A 17,558-nucleotide genomic window follows, 5' to 3' on the forward strand; every position below is an offset into this window, starting at 1 on the left:
AGCACACTGTCTTGATTCCGCATTTTTAGAATTTGAACAACTGGAAATAGCTTGGCCTGACACATTTATGTGGAATGATAAAAGGCTAAGCAGCTTGAAGCCACCTGTATCTTTCTTTATAGTTATGTACACCTACAGTAACTGTTAATTATTTATTATAAGAGTAAAGCCCTTTTAGGATGAAAATGATGTAATGGTTCTGAGTCGTTCTGATTTATTTTGGATTAATACGTGTTAAGGGTTTAAAGTTAGGGTTTAGGAGTTGTTCCTAGGAAGTTCTAGGTTCAACCTCCCCCTCTGGTTTTGACTTTACATGTGATAATGTGTTACTTAAACTCTTTCTTATGTATAGTTAAAATAAAAAAATAAGACCTTTTGTAAGTGACACTGCAGAGGTTGCTGTTCACATCCTGTATACAGTAGTTCAACCTAGACTGTGAAAATTGCTTTGAAAAATGCCAAAAACTGTTATTATGAGACTGACTGAAAAGTGTATATACTGTACAGTGTACAGTGTGTTTAAAGTATCTTTACCCTCTTTTTCTCTCTTCCTTCACAATACAACTTCAGATTTAAGGGGATAAAGTGTACTTCCCTGAAACGTCTTTATTCTTAATTGGAAAAGTCAGCAAAAAACAGTTTAGGTTCAACCTTAGGAAATATAGAGAGAAACATGAAAATATGAGTAGCAAAAAAAGAAGTGTCTGAGGTAGAAATGCTGAAGCCAAGGAAAAATAAAAGCGATCAAACCTATTTGAGCTTTTTGAAAGACGGGGAGATCTGAAAAGAAATACAAAACTGAAAGAGTAGATTAATTTGACTGACAGAATGAAATCCAGAAAAAAATACTGCAGTTCAGGACTCACACAACTCACTCACATAGGAAATTCATAATGACTGTACTAATCCTGAGAAAGCTAGGCTCTTTTGTTAAAATTTTATTTTTATGGATTTTGTATACTTCTGAATATTTACAGTTTCATTTAAAAGTAGCTGTTACAGTAGCTATTTCTCTTTTTAGAGGCTGTAAAATACTTTTACATGAAAAGGTGGAGCAAATAAGCACATTAAATTTAAACAGTTACTAGATTTACAATAGCTTTGTCTGTTTCACATTCATTTCAAGTTAGATTATCTTTTATACAATTTATAAATTGGTTTATTAAGGTTGGCATGTAGGAAATTATTTTTTCAAACCCTATGGTTTTCTATTAATTTAGTAAGTCTATTTGACTTGTTGAATTTTTCTAAAATAATCTAAATATTTGGAAATTTATTGCAGACCTGGCTATTAGAATATTTTAAATATGGTACTGTAGGTTATAATAGTGTATTATTCTGAAACAGCACTTTTTGGTTGTGAACCTCAAGTCTTGATGTTAATAACTGCTTAATAGGTTTTAAGATAAAGCAACAAAAGAGAAATAATTCTCATTCTCAATATGCATTGCTTTGATGCAGTGCAGAGGAGTCATTAACTGCTTCTGTCACACAACAAGACTTTTGCAACACATGTCTCAGTATGTGATTACAACATGATGGTCTCTCCTACCTTCAGATTAGGAACTATGGTAAAAATATAACATAATTGAGTTTAAGAATCCTTCACTTCCTTAAAGCTCAAGAACCCTCTTTATGCTAAATCACAAAAGTGCTTGAGAGCAAAATGTCAGTGACAACAAGGAAATTCCTCTTTATCACTGTGTCAATGTAATTGCTTCAAATGGTTCTATGGTAGGCTTTTGCACAGTGACAGGGACAACATGGATATATCTTACAAATGTAAATAATTACACTTATACACCCAGGTTTCAGGACATTAAAAGAAAGTAGAAATCATTATCTCAACTCACTACACAATCTGAGAGGCATGTTAGTGGAACGTAACAGCATGACTAAATGAATTTCTATAACTTCACTTTCTGTGACCTTTTAAGCAAATGCCAGACGATCCAGCGATTTGAGCATTATAGTGGGGTTGCAAACACAGCCTTTCCCAGCTTGGGAGAAACTGAAAAATTCAAATTAAATGAGGTGTGAAAAACAAGGTTTGATCACTTTGGATAAATGCATGGATGTAAGGAAAAATGAGACCGAGAAAACATGAAGTACAGTACATTAGGTAACACCATGCAAATATTTCACTGCAAAGAAAACAAATTTCTATTTTAAAATATTGTGATGAATATTTGTTAAGTGGGCAATATTTGTAATACAAATTCTATCCAACGAGAAATGTTCAAGAATACAAAATAACTCTTCAATTTCCCACTGCAGTTCTTGGAGAAGTCTGTGTGGATGTTTGCTAGTTTTACTATACATTAGGTTTTGCTATACACTGTTACATTTATAATAAGAAGTGGCCAGCATGGTGACAAAGTAGTAAGTATTGCTTCCTTGCTGTGCTAAGGCCCTGGGTTCAATTCCAGACCTGGGGTACATGGAGTTTGTATTCCCCATGTTCTCCTCATGTTCACATGGGCTTCCTCTCTGTGCTCTGGTTTCATCCCACAGTCCACAAATCTACTGGCAAGTTATTTGCTGAGAGAATTGGTTGCAGGCATGAGTCTACAGTATATTTGTCTATGTGGCTGCCCTGCGATGGACTGGTGTCCCATCCAGGATGTACTTTTACTTTAAGCCCTGTTGCTGAGATAGGGCCCATCTCCCCTGTGACCCTGAACTGGGGGATGGCTAATGATAAGTTTGATTTTGAAGTGTTTATTCTGTACTAAAGGGTAGCGTGCTATTCATTATCAACCTGTAAATGGAAATGCAGATCTGCATAATTCTAATTTAGGATACATAATGAAGTAGCACACAAATGATTAATTATCAGAATTTTAAATCTGGCAGTTTTCTCAATTACTGTTTAAAATGTCAAGTTATAAATAGTTGTTGTGACATCAAATTGTAATCAGGGCTTTGGTAAATCACGTTTAAATTATCTTTGAACAAATAATGCAAGTCACTTTTCATCAAGCTTCACAAAATAAACAACCCATTGAAAAAAAAACTACAATATACTGTATATTAGCATAGTAATTTATAAATTAACCACTATATACACTAAAAGTAAACAACAGCAACAAAACCAAAATTTTCCTTCAGGGTCATTCAGATTTTTAGAAAAAAAACTTTTAGATTTACAGATTTTAGTGTCTTATTTCTTTACCACTTATCCCTGCCGTGATAGATGAAAGAGTCAGTGTTACCTCTGAAGAAATTCCTCTGAAGAGTACTCCATTTTTGATAGGATATTTTTAAATGTATCTGGCACAAAGTAGCACAAACTTCTCAGCACTATTCTCATTACTGATAGGCTTATCTTTCTGAAATAGAACCAATAATTCATATTGATTATTGACTTTCACCCTATTACTTCTGTTATCACATGTGATCAAAGTTTAAACTGTGAAACTGAGGAAGAAGGTTACAGTGATACAGTAGATTTTAAGCAGACAACAGTGAAAATCTCACCAAATGTTCACCTATAAAATATATGCAATTACTCAAATTCTTACCCCTTACATTTGCAAAGCTTTAAAATAAGCGCTTTAAATTGTTTTAACATTTTGAAAAGAATGTAACATTTTGTTTAATCAAGACAGATCTCAAAAATCAATAAAACTGTTACATCTTTCATTGGGATTAGATATATAATATATCCAATGAATTGTTCTCAGCGCAGAAGAGTTATTTAAGCAAATCCCCAGCTAAAGAGAGAACAGTAATTGTAACTGAATATTATGTTTCCCTTTCATCTCCAAATCCCTTGCTAAATTAAATAAAAGAGTAGGAAATGAGCATGTAAATTGCTTTAGAAATGAAAGAGATGATACATCTTTTACATCAAATGAGCAGATCAGAATCAGTCATTGGATATATTCACATTTTGACTGTGCATTTGTGACTAAAACATTTGTGTGTCGGTACTTAATGAAATTAAATGGTGTTTCTTTATAGATATCGTGAAAGTTATTTTTTTCTGTTATGATTTAATGATCCTGTGATTTAATGCAATAGATGAAAATGGAAAAAATAAATGGGGAAAACTGTAATTGAATTTTGCAATGGCCGTGTATTCTCAAGAAGATGCAAACAAGTAGTAGCTGTAATTAAAGTATGTTGAGTTTGCAAAGGATAATATTTTAGTTGAAATTTTAATGACCCTTCAAGAAGAGTAAAATGTGTTCCAAGATAAAACATTTAAAGATAATGTTCTTAAAAGTTTCTCTCACTGCTTTTCCAAGTAAAGTTGGAAATGCAGAGTAAAATAACATTGAGCACGTTTAGCAGACAAGACAACTTATTTCAGGAGGGCAAAGGGGTGTTCATGTTTTATATGGTTGTGACAATTACCTTCTATAAATTCTATTTTTTTAAACTATTTCTAATACAATTTATGTCTTCTCAAAAGTATCACTTTCTTAAGTACAATATTATGTAGAACTAGCATGAAAAAATACCAGCTATATAAAAAGGTTGCATTTGCAATCTACAATACTAATACCCTTGCTGGATTATTGACATATTTTATAGATTTATGTTAAAAATTAAACGTGTATATATAAATCTATAAAATATAAAAATTGGTTTATACAAAGCACTAGTTCTGGACTCACTTACCAATATTACAATTACATAATACAATATGAATGCTAAATGGTGTCTGTGAGCCTAGTGCTTAAGGCTTGGGGAAAAAAAACTACATTCTTAGAAACGTACATTTGGTATAACAAATCCCAAGTATACTTTTCTATTCCTCCCTCAGTATCTTACAAATTATACCCATTGAATTTATATGTGCAGATTTTTAAAATGTATTATTGTAAAATAGTAATTTGAAGCCAAAGCTTCTTTTTCAAAAACTGTTTGTCTTTTTCCCTGGTGACTTATTTTTAATGCAGTGTCAGTACTGAGAACATCTACTGGAAGGATAAGAAAAAGCTGCATCACTTATGGAACTGATAGTGATTTTGATTTTGTGATGCCAAAGAAAGTGAAAATTGTGCTTTCATTCTTCTGGCAGTGTTTAAGCTAGACAGGTAGTTTCCTTCATATATTTGATTTATAGCTGGTGTTATATTGATACATTGGAGCAGTCTGAATGTTGTATTCATTCTTAGAATAAATAAAGTGGATGTCACTTTGAAAATTGATTATATTTACAAATGGTACAGATTCTTGTAATACTTCAAAAACTGACCACCCTCACACGTTTTACCCTTTCTCAAATAATACTGTGACTTCTGTATAGTTCACTTACAAATAGAAATTATAGAGTATCACACTCAACATATTTTAAACTTTTTTTAATGGGAAAGACCTGTGTTGGAATAAAGAATTGTGGCCACCAAAACAAACAAAATCCAGATGACAAATTTGTATTTTATACCTTAACCAAAAGTTGGCAATGAAGTGAAATTGAAATCAACTGGATACTTTGCCAGAAAACTCAGTGCCATCTTAATGAAGTCAATTAATACCCTGACCTGTAAATATTTCATTCATCCATTTTCTAGCTGCTTCTTCCAATTCGGGATCTCAGTGGAGCTGGAGCCTAATCTGCCAAGCAACAGGCACAAGACAGGGTACTCCCTGGACGGGACACAAGTCCATTCCAGGATAGACTCCGAGACACAAACTCTGCCGCACAAATAGGGACAATTTTCTATTTTCCCAGACCAGAGTACCCTGACCACAGACCACACCCATGGGGAGAACATTAAAAACTCAACGCAGATAGCATCCCAGTTCCAGACGTGAACATACAGTAGGGTCCCAGTACCATGAAGCAGCAATGCTAAACACAGCGACAGTATGCCACCTGTCAATACAGTACTTCCAATTTCTTCAAAACGTGCACAACATGTTTTTGTATGTGGAAGCTTGCTTCCATCAATTGTAGCTTCTTTGCCCCTCAGCATTAGCACCATGTGTTGTAGTTAAGCATGCACTTGCAAATCTCCCTAGAGATCTCTATCCCAGATGTGCTTTCTTTACCTACCTTGAACAAGCTGCCACTTGGATTGTGCTTCCACACAGAGGAGCCCCACTGCTGATAATAATTCATGACAGGATCCCTAACAACACACTTTCTCCTTTGAACTGCCACTGTTGGATGTTTATAGCTTTTGACACCTGACTCCTGATGTCCTTGGGATTTATCAGCAAATACTTATTTGTAGTTCTGTTGCACAGTTTCCTCTGAGAGGGAAGTATTTTCCAAATATTTTCTTTGATCTTACCATATAAATGTCTGTCACAGTAATTGAATTTCCCATAGTGGTATTTAATCAGGATGATAACAGAACCCTCAACAAGTGGATTTATTGTAAGCGAACATGATTGTTGTAAACACTAATGAACATCATTTTGATTGTAATAGATTTTTAGAACCTTTGGAGATTATCCCAACATAGATTTGGTATTGTCTGCCAGAAGTGTGGGGTGTTTTCTCAAATGATCTGTTTGTTTGCAATTATGATGTGGCTATTATTATTAAATGCCAAAAAGCAAATTGGTTGCTTATGCATCTCCTTTGTGTTAATTTGAGCATGTCTTCTTTTGTGAATTAACATTTTTAAAGACTATGACCAACTCCAGTCACAAGCAGATTAGATACAGTAAATGTAGTTGTAAATGTAATGTGATTGTAGTTTTCTCTAACAGTGCAAATTCTGAATTATGAATGAGAAAAATGGGAAGATATGTATTTATTCATATTACGTATTACTAGTTTGCCAGGCTATTTTAAGTTGCTTATAATAATAATTTCTCACTGTTCAATGAAAACTTAAGATAGCAAATAATTACAATATCATTTACAATTACAATGTCAAAAGCAAGCTTTAGTTATTGCCTTTTGCTGGCAATACCCTTTCATGCATTTGTTTTTGATGTTCCTGAGATTTTTCACAGCAACAAATGTGACAAAAACACTGGTTGCAGATTAAATGCAAATTTTTGTGGATCAGAAGCTATTCTTTGTGCTTACTAGTTCTTTGAAAAACAATTTCTATGAACAAAAATGGGCAACACATTAGCTTAACAAAGATTTTTAATTAGTTGGATACATTCTTGACTGCTATATTACATGAAAATATTAAAACAGGATTTTGATGCCAAAAATACTCTGTTGTCACTTCCTCAATTCACTGCTCACTGCTTAGTCACCATGTCATAATTGCATTTTTGGATTTCTAAAAAATCCTGCAGAAGTCTCTTTAGGGGAAATCATTGTTACAAGCAATTAACCATTCTGCCTCATTACTTTTTCCTTTTTAGACATCTTAGGAGTCAGCTCACAAAATCATGTAGGGGTAGCATCACACAGAAAAAGAACTTCTGGATCCTCCAACCTACAAATTAAAGGACTGGCTAATATGGCAATGTGCTACAGTATAATAATTTAAGAGTATCTGTCGAGCTATCAACAGTGTTCTTCTGCACACAAATGACTTTAAACTAAATTCAGAATAAGTTATCCATTTGTTTCTCGATCATCATAATAATGAGCTGTTGAGACATGAATTTCCAAACAAAATTTTTAAATTAAAACTGATGACCTGAGGTCTGTATACAAACTGTAGTTGTAGTTTATACTAATACTAATATACACAATCTGGTTGCAGCATATAGCATACAAAAAATTGGATCATATCACATTGAAAACTATGATATTATTGGCTTATTTTCACCATCTTCAGTTTAATAATAATCAATATTCCCCATGTTTTATATCACTTTAGTGATCTTTTACTCTTAGGTGTATTAATTTTAGGATGCCCATACCAATTCCTCATAATAATTCACAATCATTCTGTTAGATGGTAAATCTGATTCATCGCTGAATGCCACAGGACTTCACAAGCTTAGTATTAAATACATGATTCTTTTACTATAGCGTGTTTTAGACACAAACTGTTAATACAGACAACACTTCTTTCGATAAAATATAGAAGAGTTTGAAAAGACAAATAATGAGGAATAATTTGCTCTCAATTAGAGCTGGAGTTACAATGGGCTATAATCAGTGATACAGTCTGCATAGCAGCATTAATTACAAGGATAAATTATCCATTCTTTAACAATTTGCATCAAACTGTGAATTCTGAAAGGCAGCCACTTGTTTAATTGCTATTGTCCTTCAAGTAAATGTCTTTTGTCAAAAAAAAAGACACATTTCTAAGAGAATTGACATACAGTGCCTCTCTGCTGGACAGAGAAATATTGCAGTTAAGAGTGTGTTTCAAAATTAACATAAAAACTTTACCTAGCTATGCAGCATAATTTAAAAAGGTGGTTATGATGATTGCTGATTCATTCAACATACCTGTCTTTTTTGATTGTTGCTTTATATTTACTATAAGATTGGGACTGAGGAATAAGTACAGGAGAATGAATTGTCATTTCCTGATAGAAGAGTAAGAAAATGTGAAAATACATTCTGTATCCAAAGCTGAAGTGATAACAAAGTGCTTATATTTATTGCAGAGATGGGCAGCTCCAGTCCTAAAGTGTCAAAGTGATGCATATTTTACACACACTTTTCAATACATAGCTGATTAAGACATTGACCAAATAAGAAGTTAAATTAAATTTAATGATATTTAGTGGCAGAATAAAGATAAGAGCACTCTCTGTCCCTGGAAGAGTTTCCAATTTATTGATTTGCTAGTTTGCCTAAACCATAAGACTCTAGTAATAACATAAAATTTACTTCCCATACATACTGTAGATTGAGTAGCAGTCATTTAAATTTTACAAAGATATAATAACAAATAAAGAGTTAATTCCTACAAAACCATTACTTATAAATGTAATCTATAAATGTGGCCTGGTAACATTCATTTGAAACTTTCTGGTCAAGACTCCACTTAAAAGAATATTTTTTTTTCTAATAATTGCATTTAATACTGGCTTTCTTGATTCTTGAAAGCCTCCTTAAAGGGAGCATTGAGTTTATAGCTCAAAGGGAAACTAACTGAAATGACTATGTGACTTGGAGCTTTCAGTAATTATTAGAGGTTATATTAAATATTTTCATTAAGCCCAGTTTGTATATAGTAGATCATAACATTTTATGAGCCAATGCATTTGAATGTGTGCCACTGTTCTAATATCATGTAATACAAGATCATTAAAAAGTCAATTATTCATCTTTTTCTCACAAGGTGATCTCAATTTTCTCCTTTCCAGGTCAGTTTGCAATACAACTTTTCTTTGACAAATTAAAGGTTACGAGGAATGACAACGTATCAAAGATCAAAGCGTAATAAACTGTAGTGAAGTGAATATTTGGCTTAACCTGCATGGCTGAGGGCCGACCTCCTGGCCATAGGATGAGGAGGCCAGGACCCCCCCGCGAGGTAACCAAGGGGTAGCTGCAGAGGTGGAGTTGGGACGCAAAAGTCACATGCGAAGAAGAGAGATATCGCATTTGGTATTTACAGCATTCGGTGGAGGAAGGATAAAGGGAGTGATTACTAATTACTGACAGCTGGGAATGATTGAGCGTGGTTGTTGTCATCCCTCCCGAACTTTCATTAAATAAACTTCATTTCACGAGGAATGACAACGCTCAAGATCAAAGTGTAATGAACTGTAGTGGAGCGAATATTTGGCTTAACCTGCTAGGCTGAAGGCCAACCTCCTGGCCATAGGACGAGGAGGCCAGGACCCCCAAAAAGAACCAAGCGGGACCTTGAAACACCAATGCAGAATTTGGAAGGGCCTGAAGAAGAAGAGAAGGTGTGATCTGTGACGCATGGGTTGTTGCGGCAGTAGGGCAGTCAGAGTGCCTGTCTGCGTTCTGTATAGGTTTACTGTATGGAAGTTGGCTTCTGTTGGCCTAGGTGAGTCGCTTATTATGAGTACGCGTTGAGGTGTTGACGGAAGGGAATTCGAACGAACACGGGGTCTAAATGATGAGAAACCGTGTAGGATCTTCGTAGATGGGAAAGGATATCGCTGCTATTATTGGATCGGCCGTGTTTGCGATTGTATCCCCCAAAAGCAGCAGTGGAAATTGAAGACTCCTGCACTTGGTTCACACGGTGATCAGGTGGAAAGATGGAGGTAGACAGTAGCGACTTGGCCTTTTATAGCTGTTATAGCTTTGATGAGGGTTTCCTGGACGGACGGAGTGGTTGGCTTGAAGGAAATGTGGAGGCTTGTAAACCTTATGGTAAGTGACGCTTTTGCTATCTGATGATAAATTAAGTATAAGGAGCTAACTGCTGGGACTCTTGGAACTGGATAGCGAGCATTGATAGCCTTATGACAGATCCATGTGGGCATGGTGGAGAGGAAAACAAAAACTCCGGTTGGGAGAAAATAAACCTCTGGGGGTCCCGGCCCAACGCATGCCCCCCTCCGGGCAGCTAGGCATTTTGGATAGCTCCGGACTTCGGCTGTGGTACTGTAGCTCATGGAATTTACGTGTGTGGATGTTATGTGAAGTGAGAGCAGTACTGGATCCAACAGGTAGCAGTGCAGAGTGGGAGAAATGATCCTGGTGCTGAATTGGATGTCGGGGATAGGGACTTGAGTCGAGGGGCGATTGTTGAGTAGGCAGAGGTAGGAGGCTAGGCGGACCGAGGGCCGAGAGGCGGTGGTGGCAGCCGGGAAGGATGAGAGGAAGAGAAATGGGCCTGGGGTCGGATCGGATGCCAGGGATAAAACACACATGAGACGGGAATGAGGTGGGGGACTTACCTGTGTAGAGGTCGAGGGGGGTGGCTTTGCTAGCAACAGAGGATGGAAGGGATGAGACTGGGGCTGAACAGGGGAAGAGGGATAAAGAGGCGACGAGACGTAGGGTGATTGGCAAGAGAAATGAACTTGGAGCCCAAACTGGATACAGGGGATGGGGAAGCAAATGAAGGAGGAGCAGATTGGACATGTGGGGGGGTGGGGAGTAAAGGACAGGGATGAAATGGAGACATGGGATGAAGGACTTACCTGTTGATGAGGTGGTACCTGTGGCGGAAAGGGCGAGAGAAAAAACACGAAGTCGAGACTGAGACACGAGACGTGGGACTTACCTGTATGGACATGAAAGAGGTGGTGCCGGTAGTGGCGGGGCTGAACAGACTAGACTTGTGACAGCTACGGACTGGGCCAGAGGTAGGATGCCGTACAGACCTGTGGCCAAGGAGATGGCCGCAGTAGCAGCAGAAAAGAAACGAATAGATCCGGGGCCAAGTTAAAGGCCAGGGATAGGGAAAATGGGATGCGGATTTTGAAAACGCACGCTTCCAAAGGCAAAGACCCGACTCCGTGAGCAGTTCTATCTGAGCCTGGTAGAACTGCAGTTGCGCGGCAGCCTGGAATGTGTTTTGTTTTTATAAAACGGAACACTGGGGGATCAAGACAACGAGACGAGGACACAAGACATAAGGGTTGGGTTGGATGGAAACACGAATAGGACAGGGACGCAAGATGCAGGACGACTGCTGACTGGGCCAGAGATGGGACGCCGTACAGACACGGTGCCAAGGAGGTGGCCGCAGTAGCAGCGGAGAGGGGAACCCGGGGTTAAATTGAACGCTGGGCATGGGGACACGAGATGACTGCTGACTGGGCCGGAGGTAGGACACTGGACAGACCCAGGGCCGAGGAAGTGGTTGCAGTAGCAGCAGAAATGGGAACCTGGGGCTGAATTGAATGCCGGGGATTTGCAAACATGGCAGTGAGCATCCATTTGTCGAGAGCAGCCCATTTTGTTTTAGCAGGAGAAGTATCTGGATGTTCAGATGCTAGATGTTTCGAATGGATGGGTCGGGAACAGCTGGTCCTGGTCTTGGGAAAGCCCTGCGGGGGCCTGCGAGGGCGTGCGAGGGCATGCGAGGCCTGCGGGGGCCTGCAAGGCGTGCGGGGGCCTGTGAGGGATGGCAGTGACGGAGGAGATGGCGGAGACATGGCGCGGCGGCGCCAGAGTTTAGAGAGGAGGCTGGGTATAGAGTGGGGTGCAGGCCTGATCAGCACTCTCCCAGTGTTCGTCCTGGGGAAGGACCCTGGAGAAGCTGTGTAAGATGGAGGCCAAGGGCAGTGGCCAGGTGGGAGACAATGAGCTGGAGCGCCTCTCCCTGGATTCATATGCTTCCGACGACGGATCCGAAGAGGATAGCTATCCAAGGGTGTGCTTGGACTTGGACGCCGTTGACAGCAGGTTTGCAGGATCTGACCGCCGCTGCCTGGTGAAGGCGAGACACAGACGAATGTGTAGTGGGACGAGATGACGGAAGACGAGGGGTGGAGGCATAGGTAGCTTATCTTCTTTTTCATTTTTCTTTTCTTGCGTATTCACATTTCGTTCTCTATTCTCTTTTGTCCTTTTTTTTGGGAAAGCGGTCATTTTAAATGGCTGCGAACCCTTTTGTTGAGGAACCCATGAAAACTGGGTTAATGAAGCTGTTTAATGTCCAGGAAATGATGAGAAACCAACTGGCTGTCTCCACTCTGTAGCTACTGCAGCGCAAGTTCTAGCATGGGCTGGAGAACGGTTGCACGGGTTACGTCAGCAGAGGGCACCAGAAAATTGAAAGTGTTTATTTTAACTGGACTGTCGCAAGCCTTCAGATCACTGCATCAGGTCTGTTATTGTTGGAGAAACTGGAGAAAATGGAGGAGCGGATATGCATGACCGTGGTAATAATGTTTATGTATGAGGCAAGGGCTGCTTGAGGAATTCGCCACGGAGGAAGGAGAGCTGGGTTCGCGGTGAGGCGGGGGCGATATTTGTAGAATGTGGACTTCAGCGAGGAGTTGAATCTTGAGGGAGCTGGCCAGAGATGGGCGCTGCTGGTAGGAAGGCAGGGGATGGAGGCGACGGGGCGGTGGAATGAAAAGCAGGAGGAACAGGCTGGTCAAGGAGTGTAGGGGAATCCTCCGTGCTGCCATAGGTTCTTTGTCGGAGCATAAAAGTTACAGGTCTGAAGGCGATTGAAATGCAAGAGAAAAAGCACGGGCTTCTGCAATGCGAAAAGACACACCTGAATATGCAAAAGTCGCACGCAAGGAAGAGATATATCGCATTTGGTATTTATATCGTTCGGTGGAGGAAGGATGAAGGGAGTGATTGCTAATTACTGACAGCTGGGAATGATTGAGCGTGGCTGTTGTTATCCCTCATGAACTTTCATTAAATAAACTCCATTAATCCCAAGAAAGTTAAGTGAATCAGATTTCAGGTAACCCTAAAGTATTCCATCCTTTATGCCCAATAGCTACAATGCTATTGGGATGATTTACACAACTACAATCAATTTTGTGTGGTAATGATGGCAAGCTATTGTTTGGTCATTTGTGATACAGTAGCTCTCTCTTTGCTGAGTGTTACTTTTCAAATATGCTTCCAAGGTTGTCTATACTGTCATTTCTCTTGCGTAAGAATTCTTTCCAAGGTCTGTTTTCTGTTTTTCATGACTCTAAGGTAGGAGTCCTTTGGTATCATTTTGGAGCCCAAGTTGTGAAATTGCTCAATTTAAAAACGTAACAGATTGTTGTTAAAACCTTTTTTTATTTGCTTCCCAGCTAAAGAACAGTGTACCACAGAAAAAGGTAGAAAAAAAGGTCATTAAAATAATGGGTTTTTCCTTTTTTTTGATTCACCAACACAGACAGCTTTCAGGGAGGTGAAAAACTAATGGTGTTATCATGCCATTTAAATTTAAGAAAGCAAATAATTAGTTTTTTCTTCAGAAATGTGTGTATGCAAATAAGAGGAGTTGTTCAGGAAGTCTGTAGGGGACTGCAGACATGACCATTTGACTTCGACTTTAATAAATGTTAATTTATATACAAATGCTGCCTGAACTGGAGTCTGGAGAAACAAATGTTGACCTTCACTGAAACACAAGGTTAAATAACTTGTATTCACGCCGTCTTTTGTTGTAGAAACAATACCTTACCACAGTTCGTTATCAAGGTTCTGGGATAAAACTGAATTGTCAGTAAATGATAATAATCGTAATTATAGATTTTTTCCCATAATCTCTATATGTATCTTTTTAACTGTGGTGGTGCAAAGAAGTAGGATTCTCTGTGGTATCTGCTAAAGTGGAATTGAATTTAATCTGCCAGAGCAGAAATGCCTCCCTAGAGCCATCTGATCATCATATCCCAGAGAAAGCCCAACTAATATTAGACAAGGAAATTACCCTTTTGCTATAGTCATCTGTATTTTTGACCCCTTTTCCATGTCAGGGAATGATAGATGTTTCCTTCCTAATTGTCAGCTAAAAGAAGAAAGGGTGTATGTAGACAGCTGTGAATTGCCAGAAGAGGTTCTCTAAATCCTATGGATTAATTACAATCTGCTCCATTTGGCAGGAAATTTGTAAGTATTATTAGTCTGAAACCAAAGGGATAAAGCACATCAGTCTGATTTGTAATTGAGATGTTTAGTCTCCTTGTACTGACTGGGAAACAGTGGCATGGGTGCTGCATAGTAGACTGTTTCTGTTTGTCAAAACTGTGCAATGGGGCATGTACCACAATGGAAACAATATTTATTATGTCTAAATTATTATATTAGTTTTCAGTATATAAATATATGTATGACAAGGTGAGGGTTCATGAAAGTGGTGGAAAAAATATTATTTTGTAAATATCACAAATAGTACTTCTGCAAACATACAGAAGATAAAATATTTAAGTCATAACGCCTTTTACTGAGGTTAAATACCTAAAGCTCTGATTTACAGCTCTAGCCTAATTGATTACAACAGGTGTGTGGAGTTTCTTTTTCACCAATTCTGTCATCGACCAGCTATGAGGAAGATATAGAGAGTGTTCTCAGGGTTTTTAACCTTTTTTATATACTGTATGTTAATAATTATAGACTAATTTTCCTTGTGGACAATCAGTAAATTGCTGAATAGTTTCATATACTACAGAACAAGCAATTTACAGACTGAAAAGAAAGGCACAAATGTGAACACTTCAATAAGGGAAGACTATTTTGCAGTAATAACTGCACTCTTAGAAATTAATTTGTATCATGTTTATGTCATTTTGCTGGTTTAGCTTCATCTATGCAAACAGATGTTTTAATAAAGAACTAAATTTTCATGTTTTTGAAATGTTATATTCACAATGCTATGCTTGTTGATTTTATCTTTAAAACAAGTTAAGTTTTTGCAATGTCATACTGTACTTTATTATCCAGCCTTTGAATGTATTTATTACTCTATATAAGCATGTGTGCTGTAACTCTCTTTGAAACAAAGAAATACGGATTCTCTTAGCCAAGAAGTAATGAAATAGTGTCTACTGAATTAGGGCTTTAAGTCCAACTTAATACATTTATTGAAATCAATCATTTCATAACTGGCGTTATTAGAAATGCAGTTATGGAAATTGAGATCAATATAGTAGAGTGCATTAATGTGGATGATAGTAGAGACAAAGTATTGGCTACAGAAATTTCAGTGAAGATTAACCGTGTTGAAAAAAAAATCATTTTGGATTTGAGTGTAAACAGACAAGAAAGCAAACAAACCAGTTTAACAACTTAATAAACCAGAATAATACAACTAGCCCAGTAGGGACTAGGTTTGTCAACCCTGGGGGTACAATGTACAGGAAACAATCCTACCAAATGTACAGTACAAGTCTTTGTGAAACATTCATATTAGGATATCCTCCTCCATCCTCCAAAGTTCTATCCTTTGATCTCTAAAACTTCGTGAATGTGAACAGTATTACAGAAATCTTGCTGTCGTATTTATTGTTGGAAATTCTAATTTCCTGTATTGACTAAAAACATTTTGTTCCATTTACTGTTGGGCATACAGTATATGTTGTAGGAAGAGAGATTTAGTTCTATTTAGGATTTGTTTATTAGGACACACGTTTATCACTTTTTGACCTGTTAAGGCATTGCATAGTGTTTTGTGGGTTACAGGGCTAGAATACTGGGTTATCTGGGTCAGTAGGATGTAGGCTTCTGGAATGCCTAGATTTGTACATGTTATTGTGTTGTGTGTTGTCTTTTTATTGTTATAGTTATTGTTAATATGTGTTTGTATTGTCACGTCTGACTCTTATTTATTACTCTATCACCAGAGCTGCGCTGGAGAATAAAAACAGCTCATGCAATATTTCACATGTGCCTCAGATTTTACATACCACCTTGGTCATTTCCTGACCCTACAGGTTTTGTAACAACATCCTTTCCTGAACTTCAAAATCTTCCAAACTGTAAAGATTCTTTCATTATTTTTTTTTTTCAGAAGAATTTCCGAGGTTAAAATAAAGTGACTTACAATGACAAAACAATTACTAAAACCATGGATAACGTGCAATGATTGCTTATTTTGTAATACCATGTAATTCCATGTATTTTTCCATAATACATGGACATCATATATAGTATGTCAGCCGTATATATGGTTATAAGCTATAGTATGTCTGTCTATGGTTTTGAAGCTTGTTTAGCACATAATCAAGAAGGAGGTGCCTTATTCAATGTTTTTACTGGGAGACATTCAAAGGGATCATTGAAGGATACCATTCACACTGTTTTCAGAGTACTCACTGGGCCCAAGAACAGCGGTAATTTTCTTTTTTACTTTACATAACGGCTAAGGTGTTGTGCAACTTTAGACCTTCTTTTTTAGACAGATTATTATTAGCATACAAAAGACATATATTACAGAACATTCAATTGACCACAGCAAATGTACCAAAGTTTGCTTTGGAACTTTGGTGTCAGTATTTTTGTGTTAAGAGTTTGTACATTAATAGAGGTCTATTTTTCAGTGTCAGGAATCAGGTAATGATTTGTTTATCAAAATTAATATTGTTGTCTGTGTGGCAGGGCAGAATGCAGATGTAACCTTGTTTTTATTTCCTTATTTCTTATTCAGGGAAAACTCAGATTCAGCATGAGTAATGTCAGCTCTGATTCATCACAAAGAAAGACAACCTCTGTAATTGCAGCTTGTTATTTGTGATTTGCAAAGCTACTGTGCAGTGACTAAAATAAAAAGCGAACTGCTGTACTTCTCAACTTCCACTGATTGCAGACAATAATTATCACACTGTGCTGCTTTTGCTGCTGCTGGAAGGAAAAATTAATTTTCTAAAAAATGTTCCAGCTGTCAGATGAAGACAAATCTTCATTTACAGGGTGTCAATAGTTTCTATCTATTTCCTACATTATTTACTGAGCTTCCTATGTTTTCTTAATCTTAATTTAAAGAAAGAGCTACTGAATAATCCATGACAGTTTGTTATGCACATTTTTATATTGCTTCTTCCACTCTACCAATATATTTAAAAGCACTGGGTAAAAGTAATTATATTAATATAAATACTGCTCAGGTAGGCCCATAAGGCTGTCCTCAAGAGTGCAGCTAAAGTCCATGTGGAAAAATTGAGTGTACTGTATGTATCCATGTGAAAAAAGGCATCATTACATCATTACCCTTACTTGAAGAACAGCTACCTACTGTATATGCATGATTTTTTATTTAATTTGGAAACAGCAAAAAAATAGAAAATGGTCATTTCTATAACTTCAGGTGAATTTGCTGCAAATCATG

General features: G+C 37.4%; 1 protein-coding gene across 2 annotated transcripts in view; it reads left to right on the forward strand.

Moving 5' to 3' along the window:
* Positions 1 to 17,558, forward strand: part of znf804a (zinc finger protein 804A) — a 72,682-nt gene that overhangs the window by 22,002 nt on the left and 33,122 nt on the right. The window contains exon 2 of one of the 2 annotated variants that reach the window (XM_088930545.1): positions 179 to 190. The exons of the other annotated variant lie outside the window; for it this stretch is intronic. Coding sequence (XP_088786671.1) covers positions 179 to 190 — 12 coding nt within the window. The remainder of the gene's footprint in view (positions 1 to 178; positions 191 to 17,558) is intronic. 2 annotated transcript variants of the gene reach the window in all.

Source organism: Atractosteus spatula, chromosome 13 (genome assembly GCF_055471065.1).
Source record: "Atractosteus spatula isolate fAtrSpa1 chromosome 13, fAtrSpa1.hap1, whole genome shotgun sequence".
Classification (NCBI taxonomy): Eukaryota; Metazoa; Chordata; class Actinopteri; order Semionotiformes; family Lepisosteidae; genus Atractosteus; species Atractosteus spatula.